Raw genomic sequence first — 20,677 nt, forward strand, 5'->3', positions numbered from 1 at the left:
CAAGCCCAGGGAGTGCCAAGCACCCCTTCGCCTGCCCGTCTCTTACCCACCCACCATCTCAAGGCCAGAAGGAGTCTCAGCACATCAGATACTTATATCTGGGCCACTCTGGAACTCAGAGGACTTGATTTGTCTTTGCTGAATGTTTTTGATGACATCAACCTGCCCTCATGTGTCCTAGTGTTTGCACTGAGAGTTCACCCACATGGCAGAATTGCAAGGGGGGAAATTTACAGTCACTGAGGTTTTCAGATACTCCATCCTCAGTTTGTAACATCAATATTGCTGGGGATACAATGAACATGGCTCATGGACCAAAAAAGGCACCTCTTGTTTAGTTTGAAAATTCTTATGAAATAAATTCAGAATGTTTGTATTAAATTCCACTGCAGGCCAAAGATGGAATTGTGTATTAACACAACAAATATCCATCTATTGTAAAGTACATTTAGAACAACTAGAGATGAGTTAAAAGATTTACCTCACAGTGATTTATTTTGCAAAATATTTATTGTCACCAAACTTCTAAGCACCTTTAGACCAACGAAGAACACTTGCTTTTCTTGAAAGAAGGAATTTGTATTTCCCCTAAGACTTGGCATGACTTCAGTTATTATGGTAAAGAATTTGGTAAAGAAACAAATCTGTTTCTGGGGATTTCCTGTAGATCTTGGAATTTCCCAATACAGGAGCATCTTTGTTGAGTGTATTGGGCCACACGCCCTGAGAGTTTGTGCTAATGAGGTCATTCAGGCTGGGGTTGGCCACACCAGGGGTCTCAGGATGGAGACTGGCTCTGGCTGAAAGGCCAACGGTATGATTAGGGCACGGGGGCATCTTTGAGTCGGAGGAGAGGGGGCTGGACAGTTAAGTTCAACCAGCAGCATGATGTATTCAATCACATCTCTGCAGTGATGCCTCAAGGAAAACTCTGGACAGGGAAGCTTGGGGGGCTGCCCTGACTGGCCACACCCCAACATGTGCCCAGAGGGTGGCATGTCCAGACCCCACCCAGAGAGGACAAGGAGCCCCTGCATGGAGACCCCTGGCCTCGCCCCTCTTTTGGTGGTTCTCCCTTGTATGTCTGCTGTAATAAAGCTAGATTCTAAGGCCTTCCCGAGCTCTGTGAGGCATCCTAGCACATTGCTGAACCCGAGCTGGGGGTGATAACTCCGAATCTGGAGTCAGTTTTCAGAAGGGAGGGTGGCCTGGGAACCCCAAACTTGTGGCTGGTGTGTTCAGTAATGGCAGTCTTGTAGGTTCAGCCTGACTCCAGGTGCTTGCCATCAGGACTCTTTAAGCCCTTATGCTGACATGTGAGCTTAGGGTTTCCTCTTAAGATGGAAGGACAGAAGAAATGAAAGCATGCCTCTCCCATTTCTGAAAGAATGCAATAGATTTCATGTGTCACATGTACATAGAAGGAACGAATTGTTCTTCACAGCATATGTGCTGGAAAAGAAAAATAAATTCTTAGGAGACATGAGAAGCCTGGGAGTGATTAAGAGGTGAAACTAGAAAGAATGACAAGGACTACAGCTTTCTTATGAGGGAAATTGAGTCCAGGAAATTTGGAAAATGTACTCTATCATCTGAATACATCTGAACATTTCAATATATGATGGGACGCTCCGTAAATAAGCAATCAGATGTAACTCAGTGAGGTTTGCTATTATTTGCTTTTCTGCTGTCTTATACACAAGCTCATTTCCACCGTGACCAACTCACTGCTTGCACCCAATGGGTCATTCAGTGTGGGTCGGGATTCCATAGACCTTAGTACTGGCTGTGACTGAACTTTATGAAAAGGACAATCATGACACATATTATTGCAGGTGGAAGAAAAGCAGGTCAATTATTTTCAGAGTAATTTCTAGAGAGAGGAAAAGCTACATGGCAGCTGGATTGTACACTTAGCTGTTCTCTGTTTAAAGCCGGCCCCTGCCACTTAGCAGTGATGTGTCACAGGAAAGTTACTTAATGTGTACATTGTAATTATTATCTGCTTCGTAGGACCAAATATATAATAAAACTAGATTCTAAGGCCTTCCCGAGCTCTTTGAGGCATCCCAGCACATTGTTGAACCTGAGCTGGGGGTGAGAACCCTGAATCTGGAGTCAGTTGTCAGAAGGGAGGGTGGCCTGGGAACCCCCAAACTTGTGGCTGGTGTGTTCAGTAATGGCAGTCTTGTAGGTTTAGCCTGACTCCAGGTACCTGCCATCAGGACTCTTTAAACCCTTATGCTGGCATGTGGGTTTACCATCAGGACTCTCCCATTTCTCAAAGAATGCATTTTGGTAATGGGAGAGGCATATGATTTCATTTCTTCTGTCCTTCCATCTTAAGAGGAAACCCTAAGCTCACATGCCAGCATAAGGGCTTAAAGAGTCCTGATGGCAACCCACATGGCAAGCAAATACTTGACAATTCTTAGAATAGCATTTGGCACTGTATAGCAATAGCTATACATGTGATTACTATCATTATAAAAGTTATCATAATTAAAGATGCTGTTTAAGTTGGGGGGACTCCCAAATAAAATTATGCAAACTGCCCAGTGCTGCTCCGGGACACAAGCTCCAGATGTGTCTTGATTTTTCACTCCAGGGTGGGGAGCATCCATTTTTTGGAGGCCACAGGGAACGGTTCTGTAGGAATGGAACCATCGTGGACGGTGTGTGGGGCTTGTCCCTACGCCAGGGCATAGCCAGCACTGGCACATGGGTGGAACTCACATGACACACAAGAAATACCGCATGCTCACAAGTCATTGAGATTTAGCTTTAAGAGTCAACATTGGCATACTTGTTTTTACTCCAATCTCAGTATGTGAAAAATTAGAATTTCACATAATTGTGCATCTCCAAAAATAATTGTGAATTAAATAAATCTATTATCTCTAACAGTTCAACAATATAATGAGTTTTGTAAAAGATTATTTTTCAATTAGGGTGAAATAATTTGATTGCCTTACAGTTTCTGAGAAGATATTTGCAAAAGAGACAGATAGCTCCTTTAGAAGTGGGAGGTTAGTTTGGGAGTGGAGGGAGGTTTTTTCCTTAAATTAAATCTTCCTGAAAGACTTCCTTGTTGGGAGAAATTAGGGCAAATTCCGAAAGGAAAAGTCAGGTGGAGAGTTAAGACCTGTGCACATCCCTCATATTCATGCAAAAAGGGAACGGAAGGCAGGGAGATACGGATGGATGAGACAGCGCGTACCAGCCGGGGAGACAAACCTGCGTGTGGGAAAGGACACCCAGAAGCACCTCTGCCTTTTTCCAGCGTGCTCCCTGCTGCCCGGACTGAGCCCACAGCTTCGAGGTGGCATCTCCCGTCTTGCTGAGCACCTGCAGAGGCAGAGCAAGTGAGAGGCGGTGGCACAGTTTCCCTGGTTGCTTCAAATGGGTAGAATTTTCCCACGGAGTTAGTCTTTTATTTTAGCATCAGCATTAAGTCCCGAGAAAAGAGCTGAGACATTTCTTATTGAATGTCTCTGCTAACTGCTGCGAAGTGGCAGCGCAGTGCCCCCAGGAAACTTCACCAGCTTCCTGCAATCGAGCAGTGCCCAAGGAGCTGTTGGGTCCCAGGGCAGCCTGGCACCCTCTCGTTGGAGCCCCCAACTCATTGGATTGTTAAAAGTGGGGTCACAGTAAAAATTCACATTTAAATAATAAATGGTAGTCCTGTGGTAGAATGAAAAGGTATGGGATCTGTCTCAGCACTCCTTTGAGATGGCCTTCCTCCCCCAGTGGAGGGGGGAGGGGCTGGTGGGGTGGGGGAGGGGCTGGTGGGGTGGGGGGCACCCACTCACCCTACAGGAGAAGCGAGGTGGCTCCCGCAGGTGAGGGGCCCCCACACCTTCAGCCCAACTGTCCCCCAGCCACCCAGAGGGCAACAGAGCATGGGGGGCCCCAGTACCATGGCAGACTCTGAAATAACTGACACTCGGTTTAGCCAATTCTTTCAGGACGTGATGTTTTCAAAACACAATCTACACAACCGAGGAATTCAGGCAAAAGGTCTGGGAAGGTTTCGACTTTTGATAGTGAAGCAAATTTTAAATGATTTTATCATCTTTTTTCTCTCCCTCTCTCTTTTTTTTTTTTCACTTTAAATTCAGATGGTTCCAGTGTCGTGCAAGAAGTAAGACGTTATGAGGAAAAAATAATAAAATTAGTGGTTTATAAAATCCAAGTTACTTCAACGTATCATCAAAATCAAGAAAAAAGAATTTCTAATCAAGAAATACAAAGCGGGCGGGCCACGGTGGCTCAGCAGGTAAGAGTGCTTGCCTGCCATGCCTGAGGACCTGGGTTCGGTTCCCAGTGCCTGCCCATGTGGAAAAAAAAAAAAAAAAGTATAAAAAAAGAAATACAAAGCATTTTGGAAGGGTACTGTAAAAAATGCATAGGAAATAGATCTTCTTGGTACTAATACCACGTATATACAACTGAGGAAAGAGGTAAAGCAAAATGGAGCTAGTATGGCTAAGAGGCTTCAAGTGCAGCCGGGAGGCCCCCCCGGGGAAGCAGGTGTGCACGTCTCAGCCAGACGCCGCAAACTGCCAAGGTCTGCAAAATCGAAGGCAGCAACGTTTCCAAGGACGCCGCATGCCATGAAACACTAACTACGAGATAAAGAGATCAGTCAACTGTCTAACTCCAAGGTCAGCTGGAAAGCCCCAAACATCCAGCAATCACAATTCTTTACAAACAGCTTATGTCATCGCCTTCTTTTTCATTTAAAACCAGTTCTTGGAAGCCCCAAGAAGGGACCCAGGCTGGGCAGCTGCCTGAATCTGGGTACCCCAAACTGCAATTCTGAGAGCCCAAGAAATGCTTCCTTGCTTTACAGCTCAGTTTGTCATTTCTTTTCACTATTCACTAAGACACAATTCACTAAGAAACAATGTGTCCAAGCAATATTAATGTTACATTTAATATTATTTTACTCAGCCATGCAAAAACTACAGATCATATGCATTACCGTTTAAATTATTTAATCATTTATTATTTGCAAAATCCTAATACAGCTTCATAGTATTTCATCTACTAACACAGAAGCTCATTCTGAGAAAATGAAAGCCAATCTCAAATAATTAACTTAGATCCCAAAACATTTTTGTCACTTCACTGACAAAACTCCTATAGTAAGTCATCGATTATTTTGCCTAAAACCATTTAGAGGAGTCCATTTAAAGCAAGTAATAAATTATTAACTTCAATTATAAGACTATTAGCACCCTTTTAGATTATAAAATGCACACACAATGTGCATTTAGATTCATAATCTAGAAAATCTAAATTTTTTTCACTGATAATGGATAAAAAGTAAAAGTGTACTACCATGAAGAGGAAAATTCTTGCAAAATTGATAAATAAATTTAGCATGCTTCCAATAAAAAGTGTTAACAGCTTTTTAAAGGTAGATAGGTTAATTCTAAAATTTATTTGTAAAAATAAATATTTAAGAATGCCTAGGTATATTTTAGAATAAAATAGTATATATATATATTTTTTTTGGCATGGACAGGCTCCAGGAATCAAACCCAGGTCTCTGGCATGGCAGGCAAGACTTCTGCCACTGAGCCACTGCTCTTAAAATAGTAATTTTGAAAGCACCTAATATATACCCAGAAGGTCTGAAAACAGGGATGTGAGCAGATGCTTGCACACCAATGTTCATAGCTACATTATTCACAATTGCCAATTGATGGAAATAACTCATGTCCATCAAACAATAAATTGATAAACAAAAAGTGGTATATACATAGAGTGGCTATTATTCAGCAGAAGAAGGAATGAAATCCCAAAGCACAAGCATACAACAATATGGATCAACTGCGAGGACATTATTTTGAATGAAATAAGTCAGCACAAAAGGACAAATATTGCATGATCTCATGGATATGAACTAATAATAATATGTGAAATCATAGTCATAAAAGCTAAGATACAGGTTAACAGGAGATACAATGAGGCTAGAAAATGGGAGGTGGCTGCTTAATATATGTAGAATATTTATCTGGCATGAACTTAAATGTTTGGAAGCAGCTAGAGGTAGTGCGGTGTTGTGAGTAAAATTAACAGTGCTGGATTGTAACTGAATGTGGTGGAGAGGGGAAGTTTAGAGTCATGTATGTCAGCAGAAGGAAGGAAAGCCGGAGGTGGGTTACACATGAGAATGCATAACACAATAAATCTTGTGGTGAACAATGACTATAACTAACCGTACAAATATTTAAAAGTTCTTTCATGAACTAGAACAAATGTATGACACTACTACAGGGAGTAACTAATAGAGGGGTGTGCTGATTTGAAAGGATGTGTGTCCCCTAGAAAAGCCATGTTTTAATCCTAATCCCATTTTGTAAAGTCAGCCGTTTCTTCTAATCCCTATTCAGCATTGTATGTTTGAAACTGTAATTAGATCATCTCCCTGGAGATGTGATGTAATCGAGAGTGGTTGTTAAACTGGATTAGGTGACGACATGTCTCCACCCATTTGGGTGGGTTGATAAATTTCTGAAGTCCTATGAAAGAGGAGACATTTTGGAGAATGAGAGATTCAGAGAGAGCAGAGCAGAATGACATGGCCATGAGAAGCAGAGTCCACCAGCCAGTGACCTTTGGAGATGAAGAAGGAAAATGCCTCCTGGGGAGCTTCATGAAACAGGAAGCCAGGAGAAGAAGCTAGCAGATGATGCCGTGTTCACCATGTGCCCTTCCAGCTGAGAGAGGAACCCTGACCGTGCTCACTGTGTGTCTTTCCAGATGAGAGAGAAACTCTGACTGTGTTCGCCATGTGCCTTCTCACTTGAGAGAGAAACCCTGAACTTCATCAGCCTTCTTGAATCATGGTATCTTTCCCTGGATGCCTGTGATTAGATATTTCCATAGACTTGTTTAATTGGGACATTTTCTCGGCCTTAGAACTGTACACTAGCAACTTATTAAATTCCCCTTTTTAAAAGCCATTCCATTTCTGGTATATTGCATTCTGGCAGCTAGCAAACTAGAACAGGGGGCTTATGGGGAATATGAGCTATTGCAAACTATGAACTATAATTGATAGTGATATCTTAATGCTCTTTCATCAATAGTAACAAACGTACCACATAAATTAATGCTAGGGATCAATAATGAGGGGGAATGAGGTTATCTTTTGTATTTTTATTTTATCTTATTATTATTATTTTGGAGTCATGAAATTGTTCAAAAATTGATTGTGGTGATGACGGTACAACTATGTGGGGATTCAGGGACCCCTGATTGTACACTTTGGATGAACTGTATGGTGTGGGACCCTCTCAATAAACAACAAAAATATTGTACCTATAAAGCAGGATACAAAACAGAACCTCTAAAATGATTAACTAGAAGTTATAAAATGCATATATAACCATTAACAAATGGCAGACCATCTAGATATTTTTAAAAAACACCTAATATTAAAATAATAATCAAGCAACTGTAAAGGAAGTAGTTAACAGTTAGCTTAAAGTCTATTTCTCTGTTTGTACTAGGGAATGAGAAGGCAGGTGTGCTGGTTTGAAAGGATTTATGTACCCTAGAAAAGCCATGTTTTAGTCCTAATCCATCTTGTGGGAGCAACCATTTCTTCTAATCCCTACTCAGTACTATAGGTTGGAAACTTGATTAGGTATCTCCACGGAGATGTGACTCACCCAACTGTGGGTATTAAATTTGATTAGATGGAGATGTGACTCCACCCATTCTATGTGGGTCTTGATTAGTTTACTGGAATCCTATAAAAGAGGAGATGGTTTTGAGAGAGTGCCGTTTGTAAAATGAGGAGAGAGTCGCAGAACCACAATAGAATGAGGACAGAACTACAGAGTCCACCAGCCAGTGACCTTTGGAGATGAAAAAGGAGAATACTGCCAGGGAGCCTCATGAAGTAGTGGCTGGGAGGGGAAGCTAGCAGATGCCGCCATGTTTGCCACATGGCTTTCCAGCTGAGAGAGAAACCCTGGACGTCTTCCGTCTTTCTTGAGTGAAGGTACCTCTTGTCAGAGCCTTAATTTAGACATTTTTATTGACTTGATTTAATTGGGACATTTTCTCAGCCTTAGATCTACAAACTAGCAACTTATTAAATCTCCCTTTTTAAAAGCCATCCCCTTTCAATTACAATGCAATGTATATTGCATTCCAGCAGCCAGCAAACCAGGACAGATGGTAACCCAAGTCTAATCTTCTTGCAAACATGTGAAACAAAAACTTCTTGGTCAAAAAAATAATGATATTTGAGAGGGAGAGAGTCCTTTATCATAGAATGTCACTTTGCAAGAATTCCCTGCTCATAGTAAACAATTCTGGAATATATGGATTTATTTTTCACACAAGGCTTCTATGAAAATATCACATAAGCTATGAATGGATCAATACATGGATAGAAGAGAATGTTTTTTTTTGAGACTTTAAAACATATAAATGTAGATGGAATGATGGACTTAGGAAATTACAACTAGCCAAAATATCATAGTATATTTAATGTAAATAAACATCAGTAGGAGATAAAGTTATTGTGTTGAGGCTGAAATCAGGATTTCAGGTAGTCTGAAAGTATCTCTTACTAGAATATTGAAAACAAAGAGAACAAAATTCAGGGGATGAATATACATGATGTACCAACCAACACGAATGCATGAAAAGAGCATGATGAGGTGAGGCTATGGCCCAAAATGGGTAATGCTGAGCACAGGCAAACTGAGGGCATTCTATAAAATAATGGGGCTCCAATCTTTAAAAATATGAAGGTCACCAAAGTCCAGGGAAGATTCAGGAATTGTTCCAATTTGAAAGACACCAGAAAGAAAGGACGATTGGATGGAATGTGTTAGATTTTGCTGTAAATGTCATTAGTGACGAAAAAAGAGTAGGATCTCTGAATGAAATGGTATATGGGAGTTGAGATATCCTTGCAGCATTTCTGTGAGTTTGGAACAATTTTAGTACATATATACATTCATATATGTATATATATAAAGTATATATATATATATATACATACTTTATTTTTTTGCATGGGCAGTCACCGCAAATCAAACCTGGGTCTCTGGCATAGTACATGTTTTTGAAAAAAATGTTTAAAAGGCTATTGGAGACTATGCATCACATTATGTTGTCAAAGACGACAACAAAATGATGCACATTGAAAGGTTTCCAAAGTACGTGCACAGGCTCGACCGTGCTATGTTCAGAATATTGACAGGGACCCCTGCACGCCGCACAGGAGTGTGACGACATCCACAGAGGCTGCAGCCTCAGCTGGACTGCAGCCGTCACAGAGCATAGGGGCTGCCCACTAGCCATTCAAGTCCATTCTGTGAAGTCTTTATCTTAATTGGACCATTCTGAAACTAGGGAAGTGTTGAAAATTGTCCATTTTCATTCATTAGAGACTTTATTTTAATGGGACTAAATTGTACAGAGTGAATTTTCACAGAGCAATTTCAGACACTGCAGTTCCTCAGCTAAGCGTACCTGGGGAGAGCCGCGGTGCCTAAACCAACTGAACCTGGGGAGAGCCGCGGTCCCCGAGCCCAGCGTACCTGGAGAGCCGCGGTCCCCGAGCCCAGCGTACCTGGAGAGAGCCCACCGTGGCCCCGTTCATGTGAGTCCAGAACACCAGAGTGCATCTGGGTCCCGTGAGCGAAATGACAGGTGTGAGGATGTCGGCCACGTCCCCGAACCTCCCGCTGGAGCTGTCGGCGTACAGGTACCAGCCCTCCGTGGTGTTCCTGCGGGAAGCAGGATGGGACCATCAGGATGACAAAGAAGAAAACTGCAGAACACAACAGAGTGAGCCCTTGATGATGTTTTGTTCTATATTTTTCCATAAAAGTGAAATGTTTGTCAGCATAATTGAGGTCCATAATCTTCAGCAAATATAAATCTACACTTTGATTCGGAATCAACAGTTCTTTTAATGATACCCAATTGGTGTAATGCACAAAAATTAAGGAAAAGATTGAAACCACCAGGTTTAATCAGTGCTGACTTGGGGCTTATTTACAGTGAAACCAACTATACCCTGGTCAGGGTTTTTGAGCTTATTTTCTTGTGGGTAAAATGAGGCCTTGAAGCACTAAAGACCTTTCAAAAATACATGAAAAGAGGGAAAAAAATAAATTAAGTAAGGCATGAATAATAATACCTGTTTCTACTTTGAAAGTTTTATCATGCTCCTTGAGTAAGGAGCTGCAAATGCAAATACTTGGAGAGGGAGACAGTTATTCGTTCCGGCAGGCACTAAACACTTAATGAAATTCAATCTTTCCTGTCTCACCAGGGGCTCTTTGAGACACTGGGAACATACATGAGCAAAACGACAGGACCCGCTTTAGCCTCTGATTTCATCACTGACTAGATGAGGACCCAGGGCAGGTTACGGGCCCTCTGTGGACATCTACTCCCTCTGCGCAGTGGGACAATTCCATCTTTAATCTTAACAAGAAATAGAACTAAAGTGGAAATCTAACATAAAACCTGGCCATTTCCTGTATTTTATTCATGGCAGTTCTTGTTGTCACTAATAAAGCTGAGTTCTTGCTGATGTAAAGCACAGAGGGTATAAAGCAGGATAGCTTTTAAGAGGTGGGATCATTATGCTGTTTGTCTGGATTGTGTCTCAGTGAGAAAGCACACCCAGCTCGGGTCCTGGCACGCCTAAAATTCAGGTATTCCAGAGACAGCAGGAGCAACACCAGCAAGTGTCCACTGTGCATGCAGCATGTAAAGCCAGCGAGAAAAGCCAAGGAAAAAGAGCATGAACATTTTCATGTATGTAGCATTTTATCGAACAGGAAAATCTATCTGTAAAGTAACTTTCAGGATTATTGTAATGGGGTTATAATTTCATAAAAATTATTTCACTGTGTCCTTATTTAATGTGGGTTCCATTTCGAGCTCGTGTTTGCATCGCCCACGCCTCTGCGGTTTCACTGCCAGTCCTTAAGTCAAACTCTGCATGGCATCCTGCTTCCACCGTGCACCATTCTATCATTCACACGTCACTTAGAATAACCTTTTCAAAATGGAGATTTGATTCTATTCTTCCCAAATCCACTTCTTAAGACCTGCTCAAGGTTTATGAATGGACTTGGGATATAATAAAAATACAAACACAAACCTCTACACAATCCAGCCCCTAACCAGAGTAAAGCCACCAGTCCGGGGTTGGGAAGCGATGCACCCAATTTCCTCTCCTGACACAGCCTGCACCCGTGTGTATGAATTGTCGGACTCGTCAATAGAAAGATAGCAATTCTTCACAAATTGTTTATAGATGCAGCTAAGTTCCAACAGGTATTTTTACAGAAATTGACAAACTTTGCACAGAAATCCAATGGTCCGTGAATATCTAAAATTACTGCAAAGAATAAAACTGTAGGTCAAACTCTATGTGATACCAAAACTCATTATCAAGGCAGAGTAAGTACAACAGAGTGCCGTTGAGGCAGAGACAGACAAACAGGCGAGGGAAACGGAAGACGCAGTCCGGAAGGAAGACACCATCTTTTCGGACACCTGACTTATGACAACTTTAGCATTACAGAGCAGGGAAGGAAAGGATCATGTATTAAATATAGGAGCTAAATAAATTAGAGAGCCATGTGGGAAAATGATAAACATTGAGTCTGGTCTCACATTTACACAAAATAATCAACTCTATCTAAAGGTGGAAGAGAAAACAATAAAGCTTGCTAAAGATAACATGAGAATATCGCCATGAAATGGGAGTAAGAAAACATTTTTTATTTAATGCTATAGAAAAATCACTCACCATAAAAGGAAAGATTGAAAAATAAATCATGTTAAAACTAAGAACTTCTTTTTCTCATATTTGCCAATAAGATGGTCAAAAAAAGGACAAAAACCAAATGGGAGGCAGCACTTATATCACATCTAGTAAAAGTAATAGCCACCAACTGCCTTCTGTGAAGCATAAACCTACCAGGTGGTGGCTACATGTGTGGGTGTGTCAGTATACATTACACACACATGTGCAAACAGACCTAAACTAGATTGAATACCCCAAAAGGTTAACATACTTACCTCTGCATTTGGAGGCATGTCCAATTTGCTTATGGCAAAGTGCCTGGCTCACAGCTGACACTAAAAAATTTTGTTAAATAAACAAATGAGTTTGATAAGAGCTTGAAATTAGCAGAGCATATGTGAGGAAAATAGTAAGGGAGTCACTGAATTGTGGACTCAGAAGAAATCATACATGAAAAAGTTGATCATGTATTCCAGACCAAAACAAAACAACAAACATAAGAAAAGATAGAACAAGCTGATAGCCCTGGAGACTGCAGAAGGGTGACATCACAGAGTTCACCAACAGGGCAAAGATAAAAGACCTCTAGTTCATGGTTCTTCCAATATTAATTTCCCAGGTATAATACAATGAAAATAAATAACGCATCATTTCCTCAACCCAATATAATTCTATAAAGTTCAGTCACAAGGACAAACATCATATAAAATGTAGAAACAACCCCCTACAATTATATATGCCTGTAATACCCCTTTCACCCACAAGGAGAAGAAAAAGTATATTTTTATTTCTTCTGGGATGCTGGAAAATGCGAACAGTGACACGCATCTGTGTTGTTATAGGAAATGTGCATGCACTACAGGTGCAGCAGTATATCATTTGGCCGCCAGTCCGACGGGCATTAACTGGGGGTACAGGTGTATTTTTGACCCCAATAGCAAGGTGAAAAATTGCACAAACACTGGCCGGAGCCTCAGTGGGGTCACTCAGGCACGTACCCGTAAAGGAAATCAGCCCTGTCCTAGGTACATACCACAGAGCTGTCCTCAGCTAGCATCACTGTCATCCATAAAGCATCAGCATCTCTCTCCAGCCTTCAGAGGGTCCTTTCTCATATGGGAAGGGAAGTGGGATGTTTTACAGAAACGTATCTTTTCTAATGAAACCTATCATAAACCACGACTAGCAAATGCTTTAAGAAAGTAGAGCCATACTTTCAGGCATTGCAAATGTGAGGACGCATGATGCAAAAGCCGTTTAAAGAGTCATTATCAGAAGAGCCTGACTGACAGCCCATGATATTTTAAAGCATGTCACCAGGACACCAGGCAATCAGTTTCTAAAGCCTTACAGTTGTTACACATCCTGAGCAAACTAAAATTCCGACTTTCTTTCCTTACTTTCCCTTTCTCCTGGGTATTCTGACCCTCCTCTCTGTAGCTACCATCCCTTTGTCAGTGGCATTGAGTGAGGGGACCCTCAAGACCCCTCCCCACCACCCACTGGAGCCGGCCTGGCAAAAACCCAGACCTATCAGAGTGCTTCTGCGGACATTTTAGAGCACAAACCAGGGGAAGAGGGACATTTTATCCTGGTGCCAGATCTCAGGGCTCACTCCCCAGGGTGCAAAACCAGCCCAGGCTGAACCCAAACCCCCACCCTCCTTTCTTCTCCACCACACTGCAGAATTCCTGAAGAAATAAAAAAGGCTCTAGTTGGCCATATGGGGCACAGAGTGTCTGAGTTTCCTTTCTGAAGTTCACCAGCCTTCTGCTTAGAGATCTTTAATAAATACGGTCTTTGCTGACATTAGCAATGCTGTTCAAGATGAGGCTTTGAGCAGAGCTGACTGCTGCTGGTCTGCGAGCAGGTAAGGTGCTTCCTGGAACACACTTCAATTCGCTGAGACAGTGTCCAGGTTGGCCCACATCTATTTTTTTTTTTTAGAAAGACTTTCCTGATGAAGGATGATGTGAATTGATTTAAGTTCTGATGCAAGCCCCTTCTGTTGTCATGAACTCTCACTAGCCATCCACAGACTGGCCTTTCAAGCTGAACTGGTTTGCAACAGAGGTCAAAGACCTTTTCTGCAAAGGGCCAGGTTTGAAATAATTCAGGCTTCTGGGAACCATGCAGCCTCTGGATCACGAAAGCAGCCATAAACAATGCCGGAAAGGAAGTCCGTGGTTATGTTCCACTTATATCTCTATTTACAGAAACGAGAGCTGGCTGCATTTGGCCCACAGGACATAATCTGCCAAGCCCCGTACTATGGATGAGGTCTCAACTTCTCAGGATCAGAGGGTTAACTTTCCTCCACCAATACCCCATTTCCATTTTCATGACTCCCTTCCTCAGACATGTGGAGGCCTGGGCAGTGAACATGTCCGAGCTATAATGGGAATACATTGCACCTTTTCTTACATCTGTGCCTCCCTCGTGCTCTTTCTTCCATGCGAAGTCATAACCTCTGCCCCTGGTTCTACATGCCTTCACCCTGCCCCACACATCTCAGAAGCACTCCCGTTTCTGAGCCTTTGTGGATGCCTAGACTCAAAATTTCTCACCTCTAAACCCCATGATTCAAAATTGCCTCCTCCCTCACCTAAGAATTTTGTAGCTTCTTATGAGTAACCTTTCAAATGCATTCATCATGTTAGATTTTAATTTATTAATATATAGCCATCCACCCCACGAGACCCTGAGCACTTCAAAGCAGTTACTTCACTATTTAAATTTCTTATCCTTGCAAAAGGACAGCATCTTGCAAAAGGACTGCACTGACTTCTTGTTAATACTGTAACTAATACCACACATCACCACAAAACTGGCAGTTTGAAACAACACAGTTTGGTTCTCTTACAGTCCAGGAGGTCAGAAATCCAAAATGAGTCTCAGGGAGCTAAAACCAAGGTGCTGGCAAGCTGTCTTCCTTCCAAAGGCTCCGGGGGCCCCACCACTCGTCTTCTCCAGTTTGCAGCCACTCATTCCACTGCTTGGCCCCCACGGGCCACACTGTGCCTGCTTTCCTGTGGCTTCTGTCCTCACGTCTCTCTCTGACTCTGACTCCCAGAAGGAGCTCCAGGTGGCCCCAGGTCCAGGGTCTCCTCCCATTGCCAGGCTCTTAATTACCCCTGTGAGGCCCCTTCTCCAGGTCAGGGAACAAAGACGTGGGGACAGGATGGGGATATCTTCGGAGGGCCACAGTTCAGCCAACCACAGTGGCCCAAACCCAACAGACACACAGTAAATGTTCAGGGAACCTGTGGCTACCTGAAGGTGGTAGAAAATTCTTCCTTTTCTACACCAAAATCCCATTTACAAACGCAAGGCATCTTGCGTTGAAAAAAGGCATTTTGAAAAAACAAGCACTTGCAATTTAAGCAGCGTGCTTTTTTATTTTCATGGCCTGGCCTCATGAAATAAAAATGAAGAATGGCATTTGTTGAAATTTTATACAACCACCTCAGAGTTTTACCAACTCAAAATTCAATAACAAAGGATCAAAGCCAAATATTTTAATTAGGAACACATGCACAGTTCCTGTTTCAGCATTGTAGGACATTCATTGGAGACCAACGCCTATCCAGGCAAGAAAAACACATTCAAGAAAAGTATTCTGATTTTTAAAAAAAGGCCTAAGAAACTGCATGAGGTAGGATGTGTTTATCTTCTACTCCAAATAGGAATTCACAACACTATTTTATTATCTGTAAAATAAATTTTAGAACAAAGAAATAAAAGAACATTAAAGGTTTTTATGTAAGGTTTTAGATTAGGAAGTTTTCATGAATAGTTTGACATTTTATACCCCCCAGCAAGCTGGAGAAGGTAGGATTTTAATCATTGTACTGTCATAAACTAGATAGCTGAAATTAAAGAACTTGCCAGAGCTCATTCTCTCAGTGTGTCCTGGATTTGGACTGAAATTTGCTTTGTTCTCAACCAGTTGTTCTCTGTGGCAGAACCAGCAGCAGCAGCACCTGGGAACTGATTTAAAAATGCTAATTCTTGGATGCCATCTCAGACTCACGGAACCAGAAATTCTGGGGTGGGGCTCAGTAACCTGCTCTAACAAGCTTTTAACATTTGAGAACCGCTGCTCAGAAGCATCACACTGTCTGCTAAAATATAGTAAATAAACAGTTGTAAGTTGCTAAGACAAGGGGCTAAGCCAAAAAGAAAACCTGGAAAAACAGACATTCACATTTTATTCTTCATCCCAAAATGAACGCTGTGGGGGAAGATAAATAATTACAAGATTGAGGAATGTTTGGATACTTATTTTTGTAACAATTTCCCATTGTATACTGTATATATATAAATAACCAAATGAGAATATACAAAAAAATGTTTGGAGGGGGGCTTGGATTTTTTAGTAAAATCTATTTGAGAAACACAGGAAGGTAGTAATGCGCAAGTCCAGGGGTACTATTCACAGGCACTCACACATGCACACACGCACACTCACACACATACACACACATGACCACACACATAAGGACTCTCACACACGTGCACACATGCATGCAATCTCACACACATGCTCACATAGGCACGCTCAGACATGCACACATGCATGTTCACACATGCACACTCACACACATACACATGCTCACACATGCACACACATGCTCACATATGCACACAGATGCACACATGTGTGCACACACTGTCATGGGATCAGATATAAATAGTTCCCTAGGCATTGTGCAAACAACTGTACATTTTATCCTTTTTTGATTCATCATATGCACTTTAACTTGTAAAGTTTGCAATGTCCTAAAGTAAACATTTTTTAACTCAGCACATATCTACTGTATTTGACAGAAAAGTGCCTGACATATGTAAGCATTTGATAAATTTTTTTCAATGAATCAAAGAAAATTATTTGTTTCTTGTTTTTGAAAATCACTAAAATGGATATAATCTTGATAAAAAGGGGACTTGCTTTCAAACCAGAAATTAGAATAACTTAAATTCCTGAAAATTTTTAAATACTTTAAAAAAATGTTAAAAACATCATAATTATCAGGCATTTTTCATATTAATGCCAGAATATGCTCACATATCATTTGAATAAAAAGGCTTTTAGTCAACTGCATGGTGCTCTGAAAAGCCAAAATAATCTTGAAAAAGAAGAATAGCATTGGAAGGCTGAGACTTCCCAATGCAAACTGTTTCACAAAGTGACAGTGATCAAAACAGTGTGGTACCCCACAAAGGATAGGCTAAGTCTACTTAAAATCAGGTCTAAGAGTCACCCCCAAGAGAACCTCTTTTGTTGCTCAGATGTGGCCTCTCTCTCAGCCAACATGCCAATCAAACTCACCACCCTCCCCCTCTCTACATGGGACATGACTCCCACAGGTGTAAACCTTTCTTTGGTAACGTAGGAAAGAAATCCTAGAATGAGCTGGGACTCAGCCTCAAGGAATTGAGAAAACCTTCTCAACCAAAAAGGGGAAGAGAAAAATGAGACAAAATAAAGTGTCAGTGGCTGAGAGATTTCAAACAGAGTTGAGAGGTTATCCTGGAGGTTATTCTTATGCATTATGTAGATATTCCCTTTTAGTTTATGGTGTATTAGAGTGGCTAGAACGAAATACCTGAAAATGTACAACTGTGTTCCAGTAGCCATGTTTCTTGAAGATGATTGTATAATGATATAGCTTTCACAATGTGACTGTGTGATTTATCTACAATATTGACAGATAAGTAAAAAATATGGATTAAAAATAAATAAATAATAGGGGGAACAAATGTTAAAATAAATTGAGTAGATTGAAATACTAATGAGCAATGAAAGGGAGTGGTAAGGGGTATAGAAAAAATTAGGGGGGACAAAGGTTAAAATCTATTGAGTAGATGGAAATACTAGTGGTCAATGAGAGGGAGGAGTAAGGGGTATGGTATGTATGAATTTTTTCTTTTTTCTTCTTATTTCTTTTTCTGGAGTGATGCAAATGTTCTAAAAAATGATCACAGTGATGAATATACTACTATATGATGATATTCTGAGCCATCGATTATACCCCATACATAGAATGTTTGAATGTTAAGAATGTTCATGTTCGTGTGTTGTTTTGGTTTGATTCTATAAAATAAATTAAAAAAAATAAAACCTTTATTATTGAAAACAAATGAGTGTGGTACAGGCACTAAGTTAGGCAAACAGAGCACAGGAGCAGAACTGAAAGTATAGACGCAGGCATGTATGGCCAATTGATTTTTGACAAGAGAGCTAAGTGCATGCTGTGGGGAAAGAATTGTCTCTTCAGTCAACATTGCTAGGAAACCTACATACCACACACGCAAGAGTGAAGTCAGCCCCTACCTCACACCGTTTACAAAAATAACCTCAAAGTGGATTAAGAATGTAAACAGACAAGCTGAAACTATGAAACTATTAGAAGATAAAATAGGGCAAATCTTCATGACCTGAGATTTGAAAAAGGATTCATAAATATGTCACCAAAAGCACAAGCAATGAAAGAAACAATATACAAGTTTGATTTTATCAAAATAAAAAAATTTTGCACACCAAAAGAAATTATCAACAAAGTGAAAAGGCAGCCTGCATAATGGGAGAAAATAGTTTCAAACCATACATTGGATAAGAGATTAATATCCAGAATACATAAAGAACTTTTACAATGGAACAACAAAAAGACAAACACAACAATTTAAAAACAGGCTGAGGACTTGAGTGGACATTTCTCCAAAGAAGACATACAGATGGCCCATTACCACATGAAAATGTATCCAGCATCATTACCCATGATTAGCCAAATGCAAATTAGAACCACAATGAGTTCACACCCACAAGGATGGCTATTATTTAAAAAGTACAAAATAACAAGTATTGAAAAGAATGGGGAAAAATCGGAAGTGTAATGCTTGCTGGTGGAAATGTAAAATTGTGCAGCTGCTGTGGAAAGCAAACAGCAGTTCCTCAGAGAGGTAAACAGAGAATTATCCTCTGACCCAGCAATCCCATTTCTAGTTGTATACCCAAAGAGAGTGAAAAAAGCGTTACAAACAGATACTTGTTCACCAGTGGCATTCTTCACAATAACGAAAAGTTGGAAATAAATCAAGTGTCCATCAACAATGAATGCATAAATTAAATGTGATACATGCACACAATGGAATATCATTCAGTCATAGGAAGCAAGGAAATTATGAGACATGCTGCAATATGTGAGAACCTTGAAAACACGCTCAGGGAATAAGCTAGACACAGCAGGACAAAAATTGTACTGTCTCATTTATAAAAGATGACTAGAAAAAGCAAATTTCATAGACAGGAAGCAGATTAGAGTTTATCTGGGAGTGTGGGAATGGATGGAAGGGAAAAAAAACTGCAAAAAAAGTTAAAGTAAAATAAGTAGAACAAAAACAAAAACAAAAACTCTATTCGTCAATTCTGGCTTCTGTTTAATATACAAAAAGCTAATTTTTTATATTAAAAAAGTAATGGAAAAGGCATTACTCCCACACTTAAACAATACACGCGATAATCTACAAAATTATGACTCTCCTTAATGCATGAGAGACATTTAACTACCTCAAAACCTAAGAAAACACTTACTCCTTCAAGGAGACACAGGACAGAAGTATTTCTGAGCACCAGTCACTCAAGCTTTCTGCTTGAGAAATCTGAAGATTTCTGCTAAAAAGTGAACGGAGTGCTAAAGGTGTCACCAGTGTGAGAACTGCTGGGACCAGAGCACCAGGGGAATTGCTGCCACACCCAGGTTCTTCTCAGGGGACCTCACTGCATGTTCAAAAGGACACTGAAGACAGGGCAGAGGCGAGGGGAAGATTTCCTGGGGACCCAGGTCACCTGGGGAAGGCAGCACCACAGGTCATACTCGGGGTACAGCCCAAGTTCCAGGGCAGTTGTGGGAAGGGAAAGGAAACACCCTTTACCCTGCAGGACCCAGGGTCAGTCCTGGGCCCAGGCCACTGGACAGGGCAGGGCTAACTCAAGGGGCCTGAAAGCAGAATTCCTGCCTGAGATGGTGCTGAAAGGGGAAAAGCAGAATCACCCATTACCAGGTTAGCAAAGCTGAGCTACAGATAACAGGCCCTTACCTGGGGGGGTGGTAAGACATCCCAAGAGAGTCTTTCAAAGACAGGCATTGGAAATCGGGGTGCTTGGTGGGGAGACAGGGTGCAGCCAAACCCAGCCTCAGCTCCACGCCTGAAGACGGACCTAGCAAGACGAGGTGCACTCACTTCTGACAAAAACACGGCTCACCTTACACTGGTGTCCTCCCTAAGATGGAAATGACACCAAGGGACAGAAGCAGATATGACCACCATTAGAATAGCAAAGAATTTTAAATAATCATAATTAATATGTGGAGATGGACAGACAGATGGATAATTTCTGCTGAGAGACGGAAACTGTAAAAAAAAAAAAGAATCAAATCACACTGAAAGTAAACAAGCCGAAATCAGAACAGGGCACTCAAACTGTGGGACAAAAGCAAATGGCCAACCAGGTGTGTAAGTGGGAACTTCATTTGTATATTCTAATTATGTTAAAATGTTTGTTTCTGAGTTAAATGTGGGGAAATGCACCAACTTTCAAGATTAAGTAAACACATACTTTGTTTTAATCATTGTCCTGGCTAATGCTAGTGATTCAAAATGAGGCAAATAAGGCATCGTCTTCACCTTCTGGGAGATTATGATTTACTTTTTTTCAAGGAGAAATGAACTTTTAAGGAAAAGAATTCAATAATCCTCTATTTCAGAGCTTGAAAAACTTTCTCTAAAGGTCCCGATAGGACATATTTTAAGCTGTGCAGGCCACATGGCCTCTTTCACCACTGCCCAACTCTGCTTTTGGCATGC

The 20,677-nt window shown here is 41.1% G+C and overlaps 1 protein-coding gene across 6 annotated transcripts in view; it reads right to left on the reverse strand.

Moving 5' to 3' along the window:
• Positions 1-20,677, reverse strand: part of MALRD1 (MAM and LDL receptor class A domain containing 1) — a 752,096-nt gene that overhangs the window by 461,228 nt on the left and 270,191 nt on the right. For all 6 annotated transcript variants that reach the window (XM_077154409.1, XM_077154433.1, XM_077154399.1 and 3 more), the window contains exons 23-24: positions 9,611-9,767; positions 3,238-3,348 (exon numbers count right to left, since the gene is read on the reverse strand). In XM_077154409.1, the coding sequence (XP_077010524.1) occupies positions 3,238-3,348; positions 9,611-9,767 (268 nt within the window). The remainder of the gene's footprint in view (positions 1-3,237; positions 3,349-9,610; positions 9,768-20,677) is intronic.

This window comes from Tamandua tetradactyla, chromosome 1, assembly GCF_023851605.1.
Source record: "Tamandua tetradactyla isolate mTamTet1 chromosome 1, mTamTet1.pri, whole genome shotgun sequence".
Lineage (NCBI taxonomy): Eukaryota > Metazoa > Chordata > Mammalia > Pilosa > Myrmecophagidae > Tamandua > Tamandua tetradactyla.